The sequence below is a fragment of the Apiospora marii genome, assembly GCF_038362585.1.
Source record: "Apiospora marii strain CBS 49790 chromosome Unknown utg000011l_segment0_segment0, whole genome shotgun sequence".
NCBI lineage: Eukaryota > Fungi > Ascomycota > Sordariomycetes > Amphisphaeriales > Apiosporaceae > Apiospora > Apiospora marii.
In genome coordinates this window covers 1,477,308-1,492,809 of record NW_027117382.1, presented here as the reverse complement: position 1 = coordinate 1,492,809, position 15,502 = coordinate 1,477,308, and the positions used below count along the sequence as shown (strand labels likewise).

General features: G+C 55.0%; 4 protein-coding genes across 4 annotated transcripts; 2 read left to right on the top strand and 2 right to left on the bottom strand.

Annotated features, from left to right (window-relative positions):
- Positions 1-550: 550 nt before the first annotated feature.
- On the top strand, positions 551-1,899 carry PG985_013534 (uncharacterized protein; the record flags this gene model as incomplete). The annotated part of the gene is made up of 3 exons (XM_066833300.1): positions 551-553; positions 614-1,401; positions 1,491-1,899. 3 exons carry the CDS (start codon positions 551-553, stop codon positions 1,897-1,899), a joined length of 1,200 nt encoding a protein of 399 aa, XP_066678040.1.
- A 1,000-nt stretch (positions 1,900-2,899) lies between these two features.
- PG985_013533 (uncharacterized protein) lies at positions 2,900-6,056 on the top strand (the record flags this gene model as incomplete). Its single annotated transcript, XM_066833299.1, has 3 exons — positions 2,900-2,908; positions 2,977-3,090; positions 3,165-6,056. The coding sequence occupies 3 exons, from the start codon at positions 2,900-2,902 to the stop codon at positions 6,054-6,056; spliced, it is 3,015 nt and encodes a 1,004-aa protein (XP_066678039.1).
- A 1,140-nt stretch (positions 6,057-7,196) lies between these two features.
- Positions 7,197-9,331, bottom strand: PG985_013532 (vegetative cell wall protein gp1; the record flags this gene model as incomplete). Its single annotated transcript, XM_066833298.1, has 2 exons — positions 7,197-8,382; positions 8,475-9,331. The coding sequence occupies 2 exons, from the start codon at positions 9,329-9,331 to the stop codon at positions 7,197-7,199; spliced, it is 2,043 nt and encodes a 680-aa protein (XP_066678038.1).
- Positions 9,332-13,188: 3,857 nt separating this feature from the next.
- PG985_013531 (uncharacterized protein) lies at positions 13,189-13,747 on the bottom strand (the record flags this gene model as incomplete). Its single annotated transcript, XM_066833297.1, has 3 exons — positions 13,189-13,242; positions 13,316-13,395; positions 13,465-13,747. 3 exons carry the CDS (start codon positions 13,745-13,747, stop codon positions 13,189-13,191), a joined length of 417 nt encoding a protein of 138 aa, XP_066678037.1.
- Between the last annotated feature and the right edge of the window lie 1,755 nt (positions 13,748-15,502).

Below are 15,502 nucleotides of genomic sequence, written 5' to 3'. Positions count from 1 at the left end.
ATGAACACCCCATCCCCAATATAGCAAGTTTCCTGGGTATATAGTGAAACTGAATCGTGAATCACTCAAGCTGCACCTTATCTTTTCGTACTTCATGCGCAGTTGGTTCATATGAATCACAGTGAGTGTGTGGCAAGGTACTTCCCGATGGCATACACACATATGATGCGGTTTACTTGATCATGGCTTCACTAGTCGTTACCAAAACAGAACTTGCCTTTTCCTTCATTGTGCAATGGTTGCCTCCCGAAGAGAGAGTTAGATTGATGGGTAACAGCATTGAATGCAACCTCGTATTCTGCCACACACTCAATGTGCTTCGATACGGTGAATACAGTTTGCCGAGTCTGATCCACTCCCTGCGTATTAAGAGACAGCTCTCCAGTCTCTGAAAAACCTGAATGTTTTCCTCCTCGATTATTTCCTACCTCATGCCACCCCATGCGACCGTGAGAAGGTCTTAACCCAATCGACAAACCACGCTGAATACCACTCTCTCACGCTGAACGTCGTCTACTTCCTCGCCCAGTGAATCGAAGCAAACAAAAAGATGGTAAGATCGCAACTTGTATCTGTTGATGCCAGGTTTCTATCGCTGACATCGCTCTTCTAGCTCTGGATTCTGGTGGCTAGCCTCTGGGCTCTGCTTGGTACCGGCTTGCCCATGGTGTCTCCCGTCGTCGATCCCGCTGTGTTGGACAAGGAGAATGACGCCACCTCCCTTTTCTTGCGCAACGCCACTGGCTCACCTGCCTTTGGTCTCATCGAGAAACGTGTGAAGGGTGCTGGGTGGCCTTACGACCCGCCAGGCATGACTGATGAGAACCCGGACTGGGTCAAGATTTGGGACCCCAGCAGGTACAACTGCGACAGTTTCGCTTCCCGGTACAACAGAGTTCCCCCGATGCTTAAGGCAGGGACGCCGCCTGACGAGAATGGCCCTGAGAATGCTGCTTTCAGCAATAGACTTTACGACGCGACGGAAATCTACATCGCCTTCAGACAAGGGGCTTTGGCTCTGATGAATATCATGATGGACCCGGCCACGGCTGACCAGCACCGCGTCGCCTACAACGGTCTGGCTTTCCCACGCCCGTACGCAAACGCAAACGACTACCATGTGCCATTGTGGCGGATTGAATTGGGCAGCTGGAGACCAAGAAGGGCTCAACGGGAGTTGCCACTTGCGGAGAGGACTACTGTAGTACATGAGTGGCCGTTGATTAATGGCGGCAATTATCCATACCCTAGTCTGGGACAAGAGGAGGTGAGAAATCCTGGCTTTGACCGTGTTCTATTCCAACTTGTACGCGGACGGCCCATCTATGTTGGTGTCATCTCTCAGCGACGCGACGTCGATCATCAGGCATCGAACCATAGGGCGAGAGGTTTGCACGACACGTAAGTTCACGGGTGATCCCCTCTCTCCTACCCCCCCCCCCAATTCTCTAGGTAATATCAATCATCCTGACACGCGCTGCGCCGACCAGCTTCGCCTATCCCGTGTACGAAGCAAGCGGACGCCGTGACATGCGATTGGTCGAGTCCGGTGTCTATCCTGGCCTCGCCTCCAACACTGAACGCGGCCCCGGGAGAGTAGTGTTGAAACACAATCGAGCTGAATGGCCGGTCTCGCCGATTCACCAGATAGACTATACACCACTACCCCCATCTTCGCCGTCGCCGCCCCCGCCCGATCCAGATGGCGATGGCGGCGCACCGGCAGGTGGAAGCGGCGGTAGGGCCGGACCGGTTGGACCCGGCGGGTACAGTAAATCGGGTGGCGGAACTGCCGGGCCCCAGGGGGGGTTTGAGCAGTATGCTGCTCCGATGCCCGGTAACCCGTTCAAGGCTGGGTGGAACCTCTTCATTCCGGGTCCCAGTCATTTTGAGCTTTAGCGAGCTTGCGTCAAGGGCCTGGCTCGGGAGTCTCTGTCTATTTGCCTGTATGGACTGTACTCACGAAAGGCTTAGCTTGTATCCTGCAGCTGGGGACTGGTTGTGGGTTACATCAATGAGTAAGTAGCTAGAAGAATCCAATAATTCCATTCGGTCAGCGGGTAATTGCTGTGCTTCAATCCATGTAATTGTGCATCAGTTTCTCAGGTGCATGTTTGGAGCTGAGACTCAACCAATTCGGGATGCGGTCAAAGTGGGCCATCAATAGCGAGTTGGTCGCAAACACACGCAACCCAGCCTGCCAACGGCCACACCTTCCCCGGCGGATGGTCGGTCGGGCATGGTGGCCGGGGGCGGTTCCAGCCGTTCGGGAGGGCAGCGTAAAGTTGGCGCCTCATTAGCCTCAGTGCTGGATTCGCCTATCTATGACACCCAAGGCCAATTGCAACAGCACAGCAGGGTCAAATCAAGCAATCAATCAATTCCTACCTACCTATTGTGGGCCCTGCCAGAGACAATTCCAAATGGCTGTGTTTCCTACTTCGTCGGGTTAAAGTATGGGTGTAGAATATCATCACTGAATCATTGTCTTGATGATGCAACTACATTGATGTATTCAACTCTCGTTGAGCCCCTGGCGCAGTTATATAAGCAGATGCGAATTGCCGCGCCAGCAGCGAGTTGCGGTTGAGTGGTTCCTATGGAGGCGTGATCTATTGGAACGCAAATTAATGGCGGGGGCCAAACGTGTCATGCCTTGCAAGGAACACGTCAATTGACAGAGGACCCTGGGAAGGTACCTGAGGGTACATGCAGGTTTGGGTAAGGTCGTGCATTAACAGGGGCCAGCTCAAGCGATTTTAGGGCGATTTCCTCTGACATCTGAAATCATGCACTCCAAACCAGAACCCGCGAGAGATGGGAACCTCGATCATTTCATGTTGAGCGACTGCTTCCCATCCTCCCACAACACCCCCCAAGAGATGCCTCTAGAGACGTCATGGACTTCGTGAGTCGCCGCCCGCATAGGCACTGCCCTCTTGCTCTTCAACAGGAACTGACACGCCGTCGCCGTAGTGGACGCGCCTCTTAGCCCATACCCCGTTGGCGGCGGGCAACTCCAACAAGGATGCCGCCAGAGACCCCGTCAGGCGACGACACCGTTTCGAGAAGGAGTACAGCCAGCTCTTGGTAAGCAACACAACCCTCCGACAACTCCAGCCTCGTGCGACTAGCCTCTAACCAATCCGGTCAACCCTCTACAGTCAATATGGCGAAACACCACGCACCTGTCCCACGATATCGACGCCGCCGAGAATATCGAGATCAAACTTCAGGAGTTGACCAACCTTCTCATCGAGGAGTCCCGAAGAGCACTCCCCCATCCCTGCATTAACTTCTGCGCGATCAAGCAGATCTACGTCCCCATCGCCAAGATAGCAACTTCGTCGTACAATGAGTGGATCATCAAGGAGGCCGTCCTGTTCTTCGCTACCCTGATCGAGAGCGAGGAAGAGGCCTTTGTCGAGAACGATGCCTTCTCCGCCAGCTTGACCAACCTGATGATCCGCATCACCGGCGCCAATAGCGTCCGCCTGGCCACCGACACCGAAATACGCGTTGTCGAGCTCGCCTTCAACATCACCACCAAGATCCGTCTCGAGCCTTCAATCCTCTCTGCCTGGTTCAAGACGCATCGACACGATGGGGCCGCGCAGGATGGAGAGTTCCAGGACGAGAGTGCCAAGTTCGCCGGCAAAACGCAGAAGCAGGACTTCCCTCTTTTCTACGTATTGATGGACTACATCCACAACGAAGGGAAAGTGGGCGACTTTGCCAGGACGGGGCTACTCTACATAATTGAATCCGCATCCAGCTCCGTCGAGCTGGAGCAATGGATCGTCGAGAGTGACCTGTCGACTCTGATGGCCACTGGTCTCGGCGCCCTCTACAGCCAGCTCAGCAGGAAGCTTGTAATCGATCACGAGCCCCAAAACCTCCCTCCCGTCCTGGCATTCTCCGACTACGAGCACCCCACCTCGACCTTCGAGATCGTGAGCTCCTGCTCCCCCGACTTTCAGCGCCATCTCGACACGTTCTTGTCACACCTCCTGTTTTGGCAAGATGTCCTTAATCACTGTCGCTCAGCCGATGTCAAATCGACGCTTTTGGAACACTTCCAGGTCATTTTCCTGCAACAGCTACTATACCCATCCTTGCTGCAATCGTCAGACGTGGACGGAGGCTCTTCGGTCGCCGTGCTGACTTACTTGCGGAGGATCTTGGAAGCGCTGGATCATCCCGACATGATTAACCTTATTCTTCACTATCTACTGGCGCTGCCAGACCCCTCGCACCGGCCGTCGACTAGCGCGGAGCCGGCCGTGAGCGCTGCACGCAAGCGGAAATCGATGGACCTCGCGACGATGATGAAGGCCCAGACTGCCGTGGCGGACTTCACCCCCCTGCTCTTCAACCTGGTAGATTTGATGCATTCTTGTCTTAAATCCAAGAACCACCAGACCGTCAGCGTGTCTCTCCAGCTCTTGACGGCGATTCTTAAGAGACACCACCGTTACGCTGTTGTGACGTTACTTCGCACCGAGGAGATCTTCGGCAACTCTGCGCAGCGGACCCGCGGAGCTCATGACCAAGAAGTCGAGTTCCTGACCACCCTGGCAGGATCGGTAGGCGGGCATGACAAGTTCGACGAGATTTATGACAGCATTTTGAAGGACACGATGTCGAGAGTCGAGAGCCACCCTTGTTCGTTGAAGCTGGTAGCGCCTAAGCTCTCCACTACTAACCAGAAATTGCCCGGGATTCCGGATAGCTTGCCTGGAGCCCCCCGGGATGTGCCACACCACACTTTGAGTCCGGACGACCGCCTTTGGAATACCTTGCTTGATATCTTGGGTACTTTCTTCCTCAATCCAGTAGAGACGAACCTGGCTTTGACCGAGACGATCATTGATCTGGCTATTTGCGGTTATGTCAGCGTTGAAGGATGGATTATGCGCCACCCGAGCAATTATACATTTGAAGACGACGACGAGGTCCCGGAAACCCCTGTATTGGATCCCGATTCGCCCCAATTTACCGAGATGGAGAAATTGAAGTTGATGGCTCGGTGCCGGCGACGACCGATCTGGCAAACCTCATCACTTCCGCGGATTTTCACCGTCCTGGAGACTCTTGCAAACCAGGTCACGTCGTACCGCGGAACGATCCCAAGGTTCGAAGATCTGGTCCAACAGCGTCGCGAAGCTTTCCAGACGGCCGACACGATCGTGGTTAACCGCCCCTCTAGAGCCGGGTCCAAGGCGGTTACACCGCTGCCCGAGTTGGTGAACCAAGAAGATCCGCGGTCGTCTTCGCCGGCGCCAGCTTCCGGGTTCGAGGGTTTCGCGCAGCGGCTCCTGTCCGAGCTGAGCAGCGGCACCCCGAGTCGCGCGAACAGCCCCCGGGGCATGTTCCGGAGCTCCAGCAACGCGTCGGCTACGTCGAACACGCCGTACTCGAAACCGCTGCCGGCCCCGCCCAAGGAGTTCCCGATCAACTACGAGACGCCCAACCGCAGTGGCGTGACCCGTGCCGTCTCGCACTCAGGCCACCAGGAGAGGGCACAGTCCAGCAAGGGTCCACGGGACGGCCCTGTCGCGAGTCAGATGGCGGCGTTCGCTGCTGTGGATCAGAGCATCTTGGCTCGCAAGGTCGGCTTGCCCAAGGAGGAGGGGGAGGTTGCACCGATCCCTCTGCACTTCGGCAGGAGCAGGAAAGCGACTATCCATTCCACTGCGCCTGATGCGCCGGATAATATCCCTGAGGCGCCATCATCCCCACAAGCCAAGCCAGAGAGCGACGAATCGCAAGGTGAGGATGCTCAAGCCGAAGGAGACGCTACTGCTGCGCCGGCTGAGGGTGGACGGGAGACCGTACACATGCCTCCCGCGCCCGAAGACCCGAATGAAGAGGGCCAGGAAGAGGCGGGTAGCGAAACTCCGGCCGCGAAGACGCAGGCTGAGCAACCGGAAGCGGAGCAGGCGTCGGTCTCGCATGTCATTACCAACGTGATCATCTTCCAGGCCTTCCTATTGGAGCTCGCGAGTTTGGTACAGGTTCGCGCGGGCACGTTCAACGAGGTCCGGTTCATCTAAGGCCGGGGCCGGGGTTGAGATTGCCGTTTTTCTTCCTTAACCTTTTTTCGTCCAAGGTCGTCTTGTCATCATCATATGGATACCCGCCGTTTTGTGTTACCTGTACAGCCTCCAATTTTCCTCCCTTTTCTTTCTTATGCTATCCATTAGAGAGGAAAAACCTACACATAAACCTATACATCTCTCCTGTCCTACTTCTCCGATTCCTTCCAGATCAATAAGTACAGCAAGCATCAAGTGGCGCCGGAGCCAAAGAATCCTAGCAAACGGGTAGATAGACGTTTTGGGGGTGGGGAAGAGGGCGGTTTTGTCTTGTTCTTGCATAGCAGCAGTAACAGTAGTGGAGCAGTAGCAAATGCCGTTTTTATTGATACCTTACAACATAATACGTTGTGGGGCCTTGGAAGCAGTCAATAATAGTAGATGATGCGCAAGCGCGCGCACTGGAGAGAAAAGAGCAGTTTTCCAATTGTAGAGACGGACAGAGAGAAGACCATGTTCATTCGGGGCCTTGGGCCTTGACGGCTTCTGGCAATGCACTGACTGCATTTGCCCGCGGGGACTGCTCCTGCTCGTAATCCTCTTTCTTTCGTAATAGACATCACCTTCGTAAATCAATTGAGAATTCTTGAATTGGTATTTCTGATTTTCGAAATCTTCTAACTATTGGTATCAAATTGCTTGTTGTTTTCAATTGTCGTGTGTCGTAACGTCGTAAGAATGTTATATATGGTATCATGTGAATAAGAAATTTGCCCCTCTCTCCCTTTGAAATTGAACGGAACGCCCGCCCCATCACCAAAAATCACGCCATTGGTGTAGTTAGTTGGTTGGTGTCCAACAATCAACCAACCCAAACTCAACCACTGTGCGTAAACATTACACCACGCAAGCGAGCACGCGCATCCTCATCTCGCCCGAAGAAAGAGTCATCTGGATCAACCAGCCCGGACCGTGGGCTGGTCCAAATGAACCAACTTCTTCGTATCAGGCACAGACCAACCATTACGGCCGCCCTACTTCCGGGGCCGATCTTTCCGCCTCACCCAGCCAATCCGGAAATGAGCACGCTCGATTCGGTGCAATCAATTTGACTGGCCACCCAAATTAATTGATCGGGATTGAAAAGAGCTCGCTGGTTTAATACCCCTTGACCGTCACGGCCCCCACGGCCAATGTCTCGATCCGCCCCGCGTACAGCTTCATGACGTGGCAGACGGGGTCGCCCCAGACCACGCCGCGGAGCTGCTCGTCCGTGACGACCTGGGCGACGACCCCTTCGTCGAGGCGTTCATGCACCGTCTTGCGGCCCTTGAGCCGGGCCCGCGGGTCGCCCGAGCGCAGCACCACGAGCCGGCCCGCGTTGCTGAGCGTGCTGGGCGGGACGTGCCAGGTGGGTTTCGGCGGGGTGGGCGATGAGGACTTGGATGATGACGATTTCTTCGAGGACGAGGTCTTGGTGCTTAGCACGAGAGACGTGGATGATGTCTTGGACGTTTTGGGTAGGGCGGACGTGGATTTCGATTTCTTCTCCTTGGACGACTTGGCGCCGGGTCTCTTGGGGAGCTCGGGCGTGCTGCAGTGCGAGGACGCCGAGGACGACGAGCCCTTGCGCCCGCTGCTACTACTGCTGTTCTTGTTGGCGTTGCCGTCATTCGGCACGGGCGCCGAGAAGAGCTCCAGCAGGCTCTTGATGTAGGCCTTGTCGGCGCGGGCGACGGGGTCGCCCTCGTTGACGAAGGCGAGGAAGAGCGACTTCTTGAGGTCCGAGCGGCCCTCGGGCTTGGCGAGGGGCAGGAGCGAGACGGGCGGCGCGCCAAAGGTGACGCAGTGCACGCGCTTGAAGCAGCTGGTCAGGTGGTTGAGCTCCGAGGCGGCCGACCTCGACGTGGCGAGCATGTGCGAGTAGAGCAGGGCGGCGACGGCGCCGCCGGCCGAGTGGCCCGTAATCAACAAAGAGTGCGAGGCGCGGTTGGGCTGCTCCTCGAGCAGCTGGCGCAGGCGGGCGGCGACGGGCTTGACCATCTTGCGGGCGGCCGACAGGAAGCCCGCGTGGCAGAAGTTGCCCGGGTCGTCGAGGAAGCCCAGGGGCGAGGTGGGGGCCGTGTTGAGGTTGACGGCCCAGTCCATGAAGGTCGCGGTGCCGCGGATGGCGAAGACGATGGTGTTCATGTGGTCCATGGGCACCGACTTGAGGCGCATGGCCTTGGTGCCCGTCCGCCAGTCGGCGTCGACGTGCGTGTCGCGCTCGAAGCCCTCGGGCTTCTCGTATACCTTCTCCGAGTACTGCGCCGCGAGGCATAGGAGAGGGTACGTGGGCATGTATCTAAATAAGGTGGAGGTAAGTATCAGATGACATACGTGCACGTGACAGCTATTGGCGCCCGTCACACGCCAAGAAGAAAAGGAAGAACGTACAGTTTGAGCGGTGGCAGGTTCATGGGCAACCGTGAGTTGGCATACAGCTCGACCTTGGCGAAGTATCCGCCTGAAGACAGCAGAGACGAGGCGACCGCGGCAGTCTGGCCTTTCGACGCGGCGGCATCTTTGTTGCTGCTGCTGCGCTTCTTGGGCGCCACCTGCATGCCCCTTGTCGTGACGGCGGGGACTGGTGGTGCTGGTTCGCTTACGGGCGAAGTCCCCAGTGGTTGCTGCTGGTAGGTGAACAGGTCCTTCTCGTTGCCGAGATACTTGTCCGAGTCGATCATGGTCATGACGCTGTTGAACTTGTTGGAAATTTGGTCGTACATGGCGGCGCCCTGATTGAGGAGCTGCGTCGCCTGCCCGTGCCACCGCGGCAGACCATCGTCGAAGACCTGGTGGACCAGGGCGCTGGTGCCGGGGATCATGCCGTCGGCCAGGTCGACCATGGGCTCCATCCTGAACTTACTGAGGGCCCCGGAGCCATAGCTGGTACTGGTAGGACACATGGAGTGTTGCGGCGGCTGGCCAAGATAGTAATGCTGGTTCACGATAATAGGCGGGCAGTTTCTCTGGTCTTGGAACGCTTGGTACGGCGGCGGTGGTGATCCCGCATTTGGTGCTGATGGAGAGTTATGCCAAGACGGCGGCGGGGGCAGATAACCAGCCGGTTGGAAATGGCCGGCCGCTTGTTGTGGTTGAGGCGGCGGCTGGCGGCACCATTGCGGCTCGGGCGGTGATTGACATGCTGATGGTGGCGAGGAAGGCGATTGAATGTCCCTTCGCGATATTGGCGGTGGTGCTGGTGGTGGTTGAGGCGTGCTGCTCTTTCTTCGTCTAGTGAACAACCCCATGGTGTTGTTGGCGAACTGCTGATTGACTCGAATGCTGCATGAACGACAACGGAAGAAAATGCAGGCAGCGGTTCGTCGGGAGGTGGTGTCGAAGAAAACGGCCTGCGGGAAGGAGGAGGCAGTGCAACATCAGACCTACGTAATATTTGAGTTGAGGCTTTCTAGCTGATGATAGCTTCCGCCCTACGACGATCTACACGAAACAACGATGTCAAAGAAAAAAGATGGGTATGGAAACGGCCAAGATCCGGGCTCCTTTTAAGGGAAACAAACAAAACACGAAGTTGATGCATTTGGAGGTTGCTTTTAAGGTAACAAGCAACAGAGTTGGCCCTCTGTTTCTCTCTCTCGTTTGGCCGAGACGCCCCCTGTCTGTGTCACGATTCTCATTGATCGGAAAGACTCACACAAGCCATCGCGAGCAGCGAGTTTTGGGGTGCCTTGCCCGTTTTCAGAAGAGGCCCCCTGTCGAAAGTGGATGTCGGGCCGCTGATTGGCCTGGACGGCGCAGGCTTAGCCCCAATCGGGTGCCCCAAGCCTGCCCCAGAAAACACGAGTCCGACGAATGGCGAGGCGCCGTGCATACGACGAACTGCACCTTATGCGGCGCGAGGCTTATTGACGGGCGCTTGGAGATTCTGCCGGTCGACTTGATTGATTGAGACAACTCTCTTGACTGCTTGCTAGTGGAGAGGCTGGTAGGGAATCTGGTGAATCTGCTCGAACCGAGAGTTTCAGAGCACCTGCATTGCAGATTGGTTGCATGTTTACCTGCTGCATGTGCGTCTCGTCTCGCGTGGATTGGAGTTTCTTCTGCGGGCACAGATTGATTGATTGATTGATTGCTCCAAAACCGCTGCAGTGCGGGGGCGTCTTCTTCGTTGTCTGTATGTAACCGGCAATTCAGTGCGAGGTGGCCTTGGAATTCATCTTTCCTGTTGGCGGTGATTACTTGCTGTCTTGTTGCGTGGAACATGCCAACTTCCAACTCGCCAACGCGTGCATACAATGTTTGTGTTTGGGTGCTCGTATTCTCCAGCAGCTCGCTCTGGCTACTGGCTGGCAGCTGGTATGCTGGGCATGGCTCTGCAGTGCTGTGCTGCTATTTTGGCGGGGTATCTGTAGCCTAGAGAGGTACTTAGCTAGGTGCCCCCTACTTGCCTAGCTCCGCATGCCTCCCGGGCCGGCGCCGTCCCTCCAACTCGAGCAAACTCCCTGCTCCCCCCTCCTTTGGCGGGCTTACTGTGTGCAATGTTGCCAACCCAACAGCAACAGCGCTGTTCCGTCTTCAGATCCCCAAATAGCCCACTCTTCCCCGATCCGGTCGAATTGTCGACTCAAGAATGCGGTCTGAAAGAAGGACCCACGTATAACGGGCAGGCATCATAGCCGCCGTTACATGACTCACTGCCAGCAAATAGCAAAGAGCAACCCCTGACCATTCCTCGAACCATCCAAGATGACACGATGGGCCATGGGCGATGATCGGCTTTCAGGTCCAAACCAATTTCCTCATTGGAAAGCCCGTCCGACCGGTTTCTGTGGGTTTCTGGCCGTCGTCTAAGCCTGTTTTCTGTACAGCAAGCAGACACTACCGAGAGCCGGCCGCTGCCCTGCAGCAGTTCGGCCGAGGCCCTTCTTCTAGGGGCCGTAGGGATCCCACTACCAGGCGATCGACGCCTGTCGCGTGCGGTGAACCGGCTGTGCCCTGAGGAGAAACCAGAGGGGGGAAGCAGAAGTGACATCAAATAGATACCGGAATACCCAGGCCAATTGCCTCTGCTTAAAGCACTCAATTAGCATAATCAGTTGGAATAATTAGTAATAATAAACGGCCGAGGTATATATAGTGTTTAATTATGCGAGTGAAATAATCGCCCGATTACTCCCTATACTATTGTCGTGTATTGCCAGCTGTCGGGAGAAGCCTGGCTGTTTGGACAGTCCGGTGTCATGCTGATGTCCCTACTGGGGGAAGGTTGGAAAAGATCTATCCCGAGCAGCCTGACCGTTTCGGGAGTCTACACGCGGCAGAACACGCTGGAATGGGTACTCCTGTGGGTAGTGTCCGCACATTGGGTTAAGAGCGGCAACGAACATTCCTCTTGTAGTTGTGCTATTGGAGGGGATGCAGGGCAGCCATGGCATACAGCACTTCCTGGAAGACTTTGTCCTTCCTTATTGTGAGGAAGTGCGTCGCGATAGCTAAGGTAGGGTGCGAATCTCTCATTGTCATGATCTCATGCCGAGGCAACCCTCACATTTCTCATTTCCTGCTAGATCGGGCCTATGTGACACGTCACCATCCTCGAAATCAGCATCATGAGGGGTTGGTGGATATTGTGCAGAGAAGGACGTCGAGTTCGTAAGACGAGATTGCGATGGTGATTAGTTTCGGTTCTTAGTCGCTATAGAACAGGAATCCAGTGTCGCCTGGGGAACTGCTATTCCCCAAAAAAGGGGCTGGCCGGGGTGCGGCAACGGCGGAGAAATCACGTTTCATGTATTACTACCTTAGCAAGATGAGATATATGCAGAGGGACCCAACATTGTCTGGATAAGCGGCTTTGCTACTCTGGGAGGGTGCTCTTATGTGTACGAAGCCCACCGATCCTCCGCAGTGGCTACTGCGAACTACCGCGAGCTATACCATCACTAGCGCTCCCGCAGACACTAAGTCAATCTAGACCCGACTGGCTGGGCCGTGTTACGTGGATGTAGTTCACATGGGGGCTACCATACTCGTAACATACAAGTGCTGTGACGTCTTGGTGAAATTTGGGCTATGCGAAATGATCATTCGAATATTAGAATCTAGTTTCACCTGGAGACACATGGAGCTAAACTCCTAGATCATATAGAAGATATGGCGCATGTCGCGTAGACTACGTGATGATGCATCCCCTACTTTCCCTTCAGGAGTAGCATCCAACTGGTAGATGCGACTATTCCACACAAAGCCCAAATGAACATGAAGGCAAACTTGACACGTATCCGTGCATGCATTTAGATCGTATACTATTATCTAGATGCACCAAGAAGTGCAGATAACAGCCGGCGGAAGCCCTCCGGGTCAGATTCGCAGCCGATACCGGAATACGACGACAAGACCAACATTAACAATGACTCCAGATGGCCCGCATGTTTGAAATACCGCTATCGACTGGCCTGCTGAGGGCCAAGGCAATTCCAAATCGAAGGTGTTAACTCCGAGCTTTTCACTGGAACTATACCGTTCCGAGCTAAGCACTCCTGTGACTTCATGCACAACCTTGTGATGATAGGGGATAAGGCAGTCGTTGAGCATTATGCCAGATGGGACCCCCTCAAGCTCGTTTGGCTTAGTGGAAAAACACGTTTACCATCAAGTAATAGTAAAGCGAATTCCGGCTCGATTCCGGTAGCGAGCATGTTTCATCCTTTTCTTTTTGATCTTTTCATATCTATTGGCGTAACCGTAAATAGATATAATGCTGACTTGATATGCCCCACAACCAGATTTAAAGCGGTTTACAGAAGTCAACCCCATGGGGACACTAAATATTCCGCCCTATACAGGCAAAAGAGTTTGCACAGGTCCAACCGTTGAGCTTTCTCGTGTACAATGGTATCACAATGATTCAAAGACGGGAAGCAGGACTTGGTAGGTTTTTGTAAAACGAGTGACTCAAGTTAGATTATCGTATACTAAATCATGCTCCTCATGGCTCCTCATGCACATTTTAGACATCAGTCAATCCAGATCCCCAAGCATTACCCCTTTCCAACACCCTCCGTGTATCTCGTAAAGACCCCGTAGAAACAAGCGTGAGTCATCATGCCGTTGCTGCTCTCGGCGAAAGGAAGAAAGCTGGCGTTTACAGAAGGCCGCCGAGGGCGACGCAAGGGAGGCCGAGATTGACTAGGCCGTTCTAAGTGTGATTGTGTTAGATAGACTGTGCTGGTTGATGTGAAGGGGGAGGAGAGAGGAATGAGGCGGCTTACCTGGGACTGGCCGGAGTGCTGGCAGCAGGCAGCGGTCTGCTTGCACTGGCTGTTGAGGAGGTCGGAGACGGCGCCGATGCCTGTTTGCAAATGTCAAGATTAGTGGATTGTTAGGAGAGTGTGATAGGGAAAAGGAGGATAATACTCACCACCAGCGACGCTGAGCTTGGAGCAGCCATCGAAGAGACCGAGGCCGTTCTTGGCGAAGGCACCACCCAGAACACCCGAGAGGATGCCGGAGGCGGCGTTGACCGAGTCGCCCGAGTAGTCGGCCTTGTTGCAGCAGCTGAGCTGCATGTCCTTGCCGCAGGTGTCACCGGCCTGGGCGACGGTCACGTCGCCGGGAACGATGGGGACGGTGTTCTCGACAGCGGCGGGCGCGGCGGCGGCGAAGGTGGCGAAAGCCATGACGACGACGGTGGTGAACTGCATTTTGAAGGTTGGGTTGGTTGGTTTTTGGATAGAGGAGCTGAAGAAGCTAAAGAGGGTTGATTGAAGAGTGAGTGAGTGAATGGGTTGGAAGAGTGAGTGATGATTGGAGATCTGATGCTTTGGATGCTGATGATGATGAGAGAGAAGTTGGACTTGGACGGTCGGTCAGGCCAGGTTATATACTCGATTTGCCATTACTGTTTGACTCCCTTTGCCATAGTCCTCGCCACCCATTGAAGCTATTCTCAACTCCTGAGTCCTGCAAAATGGCAGTTCGTAGCCCCCTCATCTCGAAATGGAATGTCTACAATGGTGATCGGCAATTGAAGGGGGGAGGGGATGTGCTGTCTTAACCCCAGCTGGCTGTCAGGCAGGGCAATGACAGGGGTGGCGCGACTAAAAGGCGGCTGCCAATGTCTCACGCCAAGAACCGCCGAGGGTCAGGAGCCTCAAGCGCGCTACCTGCTCTCCCGCTATCCAATAGCAAGCCGGAATGAGGGAGGTCGAACTCATCACCGAGAAGACGCCGGATCAGATTCCGCGCGATGGCATTGCCCTGTGTTGGCAGCTCGGATCATTGAATAGCCGGCCTGACTGGCATTTGGGCTCACCACCAGAGAATTAAGCCGAGGATAGGAACAAGACATCCCCACAGATGACAAGGAGACGACGACATATGGGTTGCGCACGTGCCTATTCTGGGCTAAAGGGAGGACCTCTCACATCACATTGCTTTTCGAGGCTAGTCATACTGAATCCCTCTGGCGCATCTTCTTTTCCCTCTCCCTTCAAGCACTATAGCGATTTCTCTTGAGATTCTTTTCCTAGTATTGGCCAAGGCCTATGCTGGCGATGTCCTGTGCCTAAGGCAGCAGGAAAGGCCCCAAGCTTGTGTGTATCACCATAATATCGCTCTTTCTTGTTGATATGCACCCCTTTTCCCCGTGCATCATGCAGAGACCAGCACTCAACCCTTACGCGAAAGAAGATGCAGGATCTGGTTTTAGTTGGAGAAACGGGGACGTGCCTGACGAGAGCCGACAAGACGAGAGCCGGGTCGACATGGGACTTGAAGTCGCACAACATCAGCCGTAGTAGCTTACCCACTCCCTCGAAAGGAAAGTCTAGCCTAGCAAAACCGATTCGGCGAAATCACTGAAGTTGCGGGCACCAGTGCAAGGACCAAGCCTCTTCCCGTGTGGTGCGTGGTAGTGAGATTCTCCGTTTGGTGGACGCAAATGCAAGTCCCTGAAGACCCCAGTCGATGATGACTATTGACGGCAACGTGAGCAAACGCGGGCGGCGTGGGGCAACTTGGCGGAAGGAATTTTCTATCGTTGCCGTTGCACCGTGCTACTCGCTCTTGAATCACATCCCAGGCCTTGGGCTCGTGATCGAGAGCCGTGGGACAGACAGGCAGACGGTCAAACAGACCCTGGCAAGAGAGAAGACCTTCACGAGGTTGGGGTGTCTTGGATTCTTTTCGTCTCGAAGCGGTACAAGAGCATCATCAACCTCGAGCAGACGCATGGCTAATCAAAAAGATCCCCGCCCACACGCAGGCTTCCTCTCGCGCATCCGTCGGGAATAAGACTGGGCTAGTCAGCTCGGCGAAATTGGAACATTTCTGACATGTTTCCATCTACATGAGGCCAGTCATCAGGCGTCGGGACTACTTCCCGACACTTTCCATTTTCAGGTTGACAGATTGACAGGTCAGCGGCATAGATGGGGGGGGGGGGCTCGGTTGGGCGA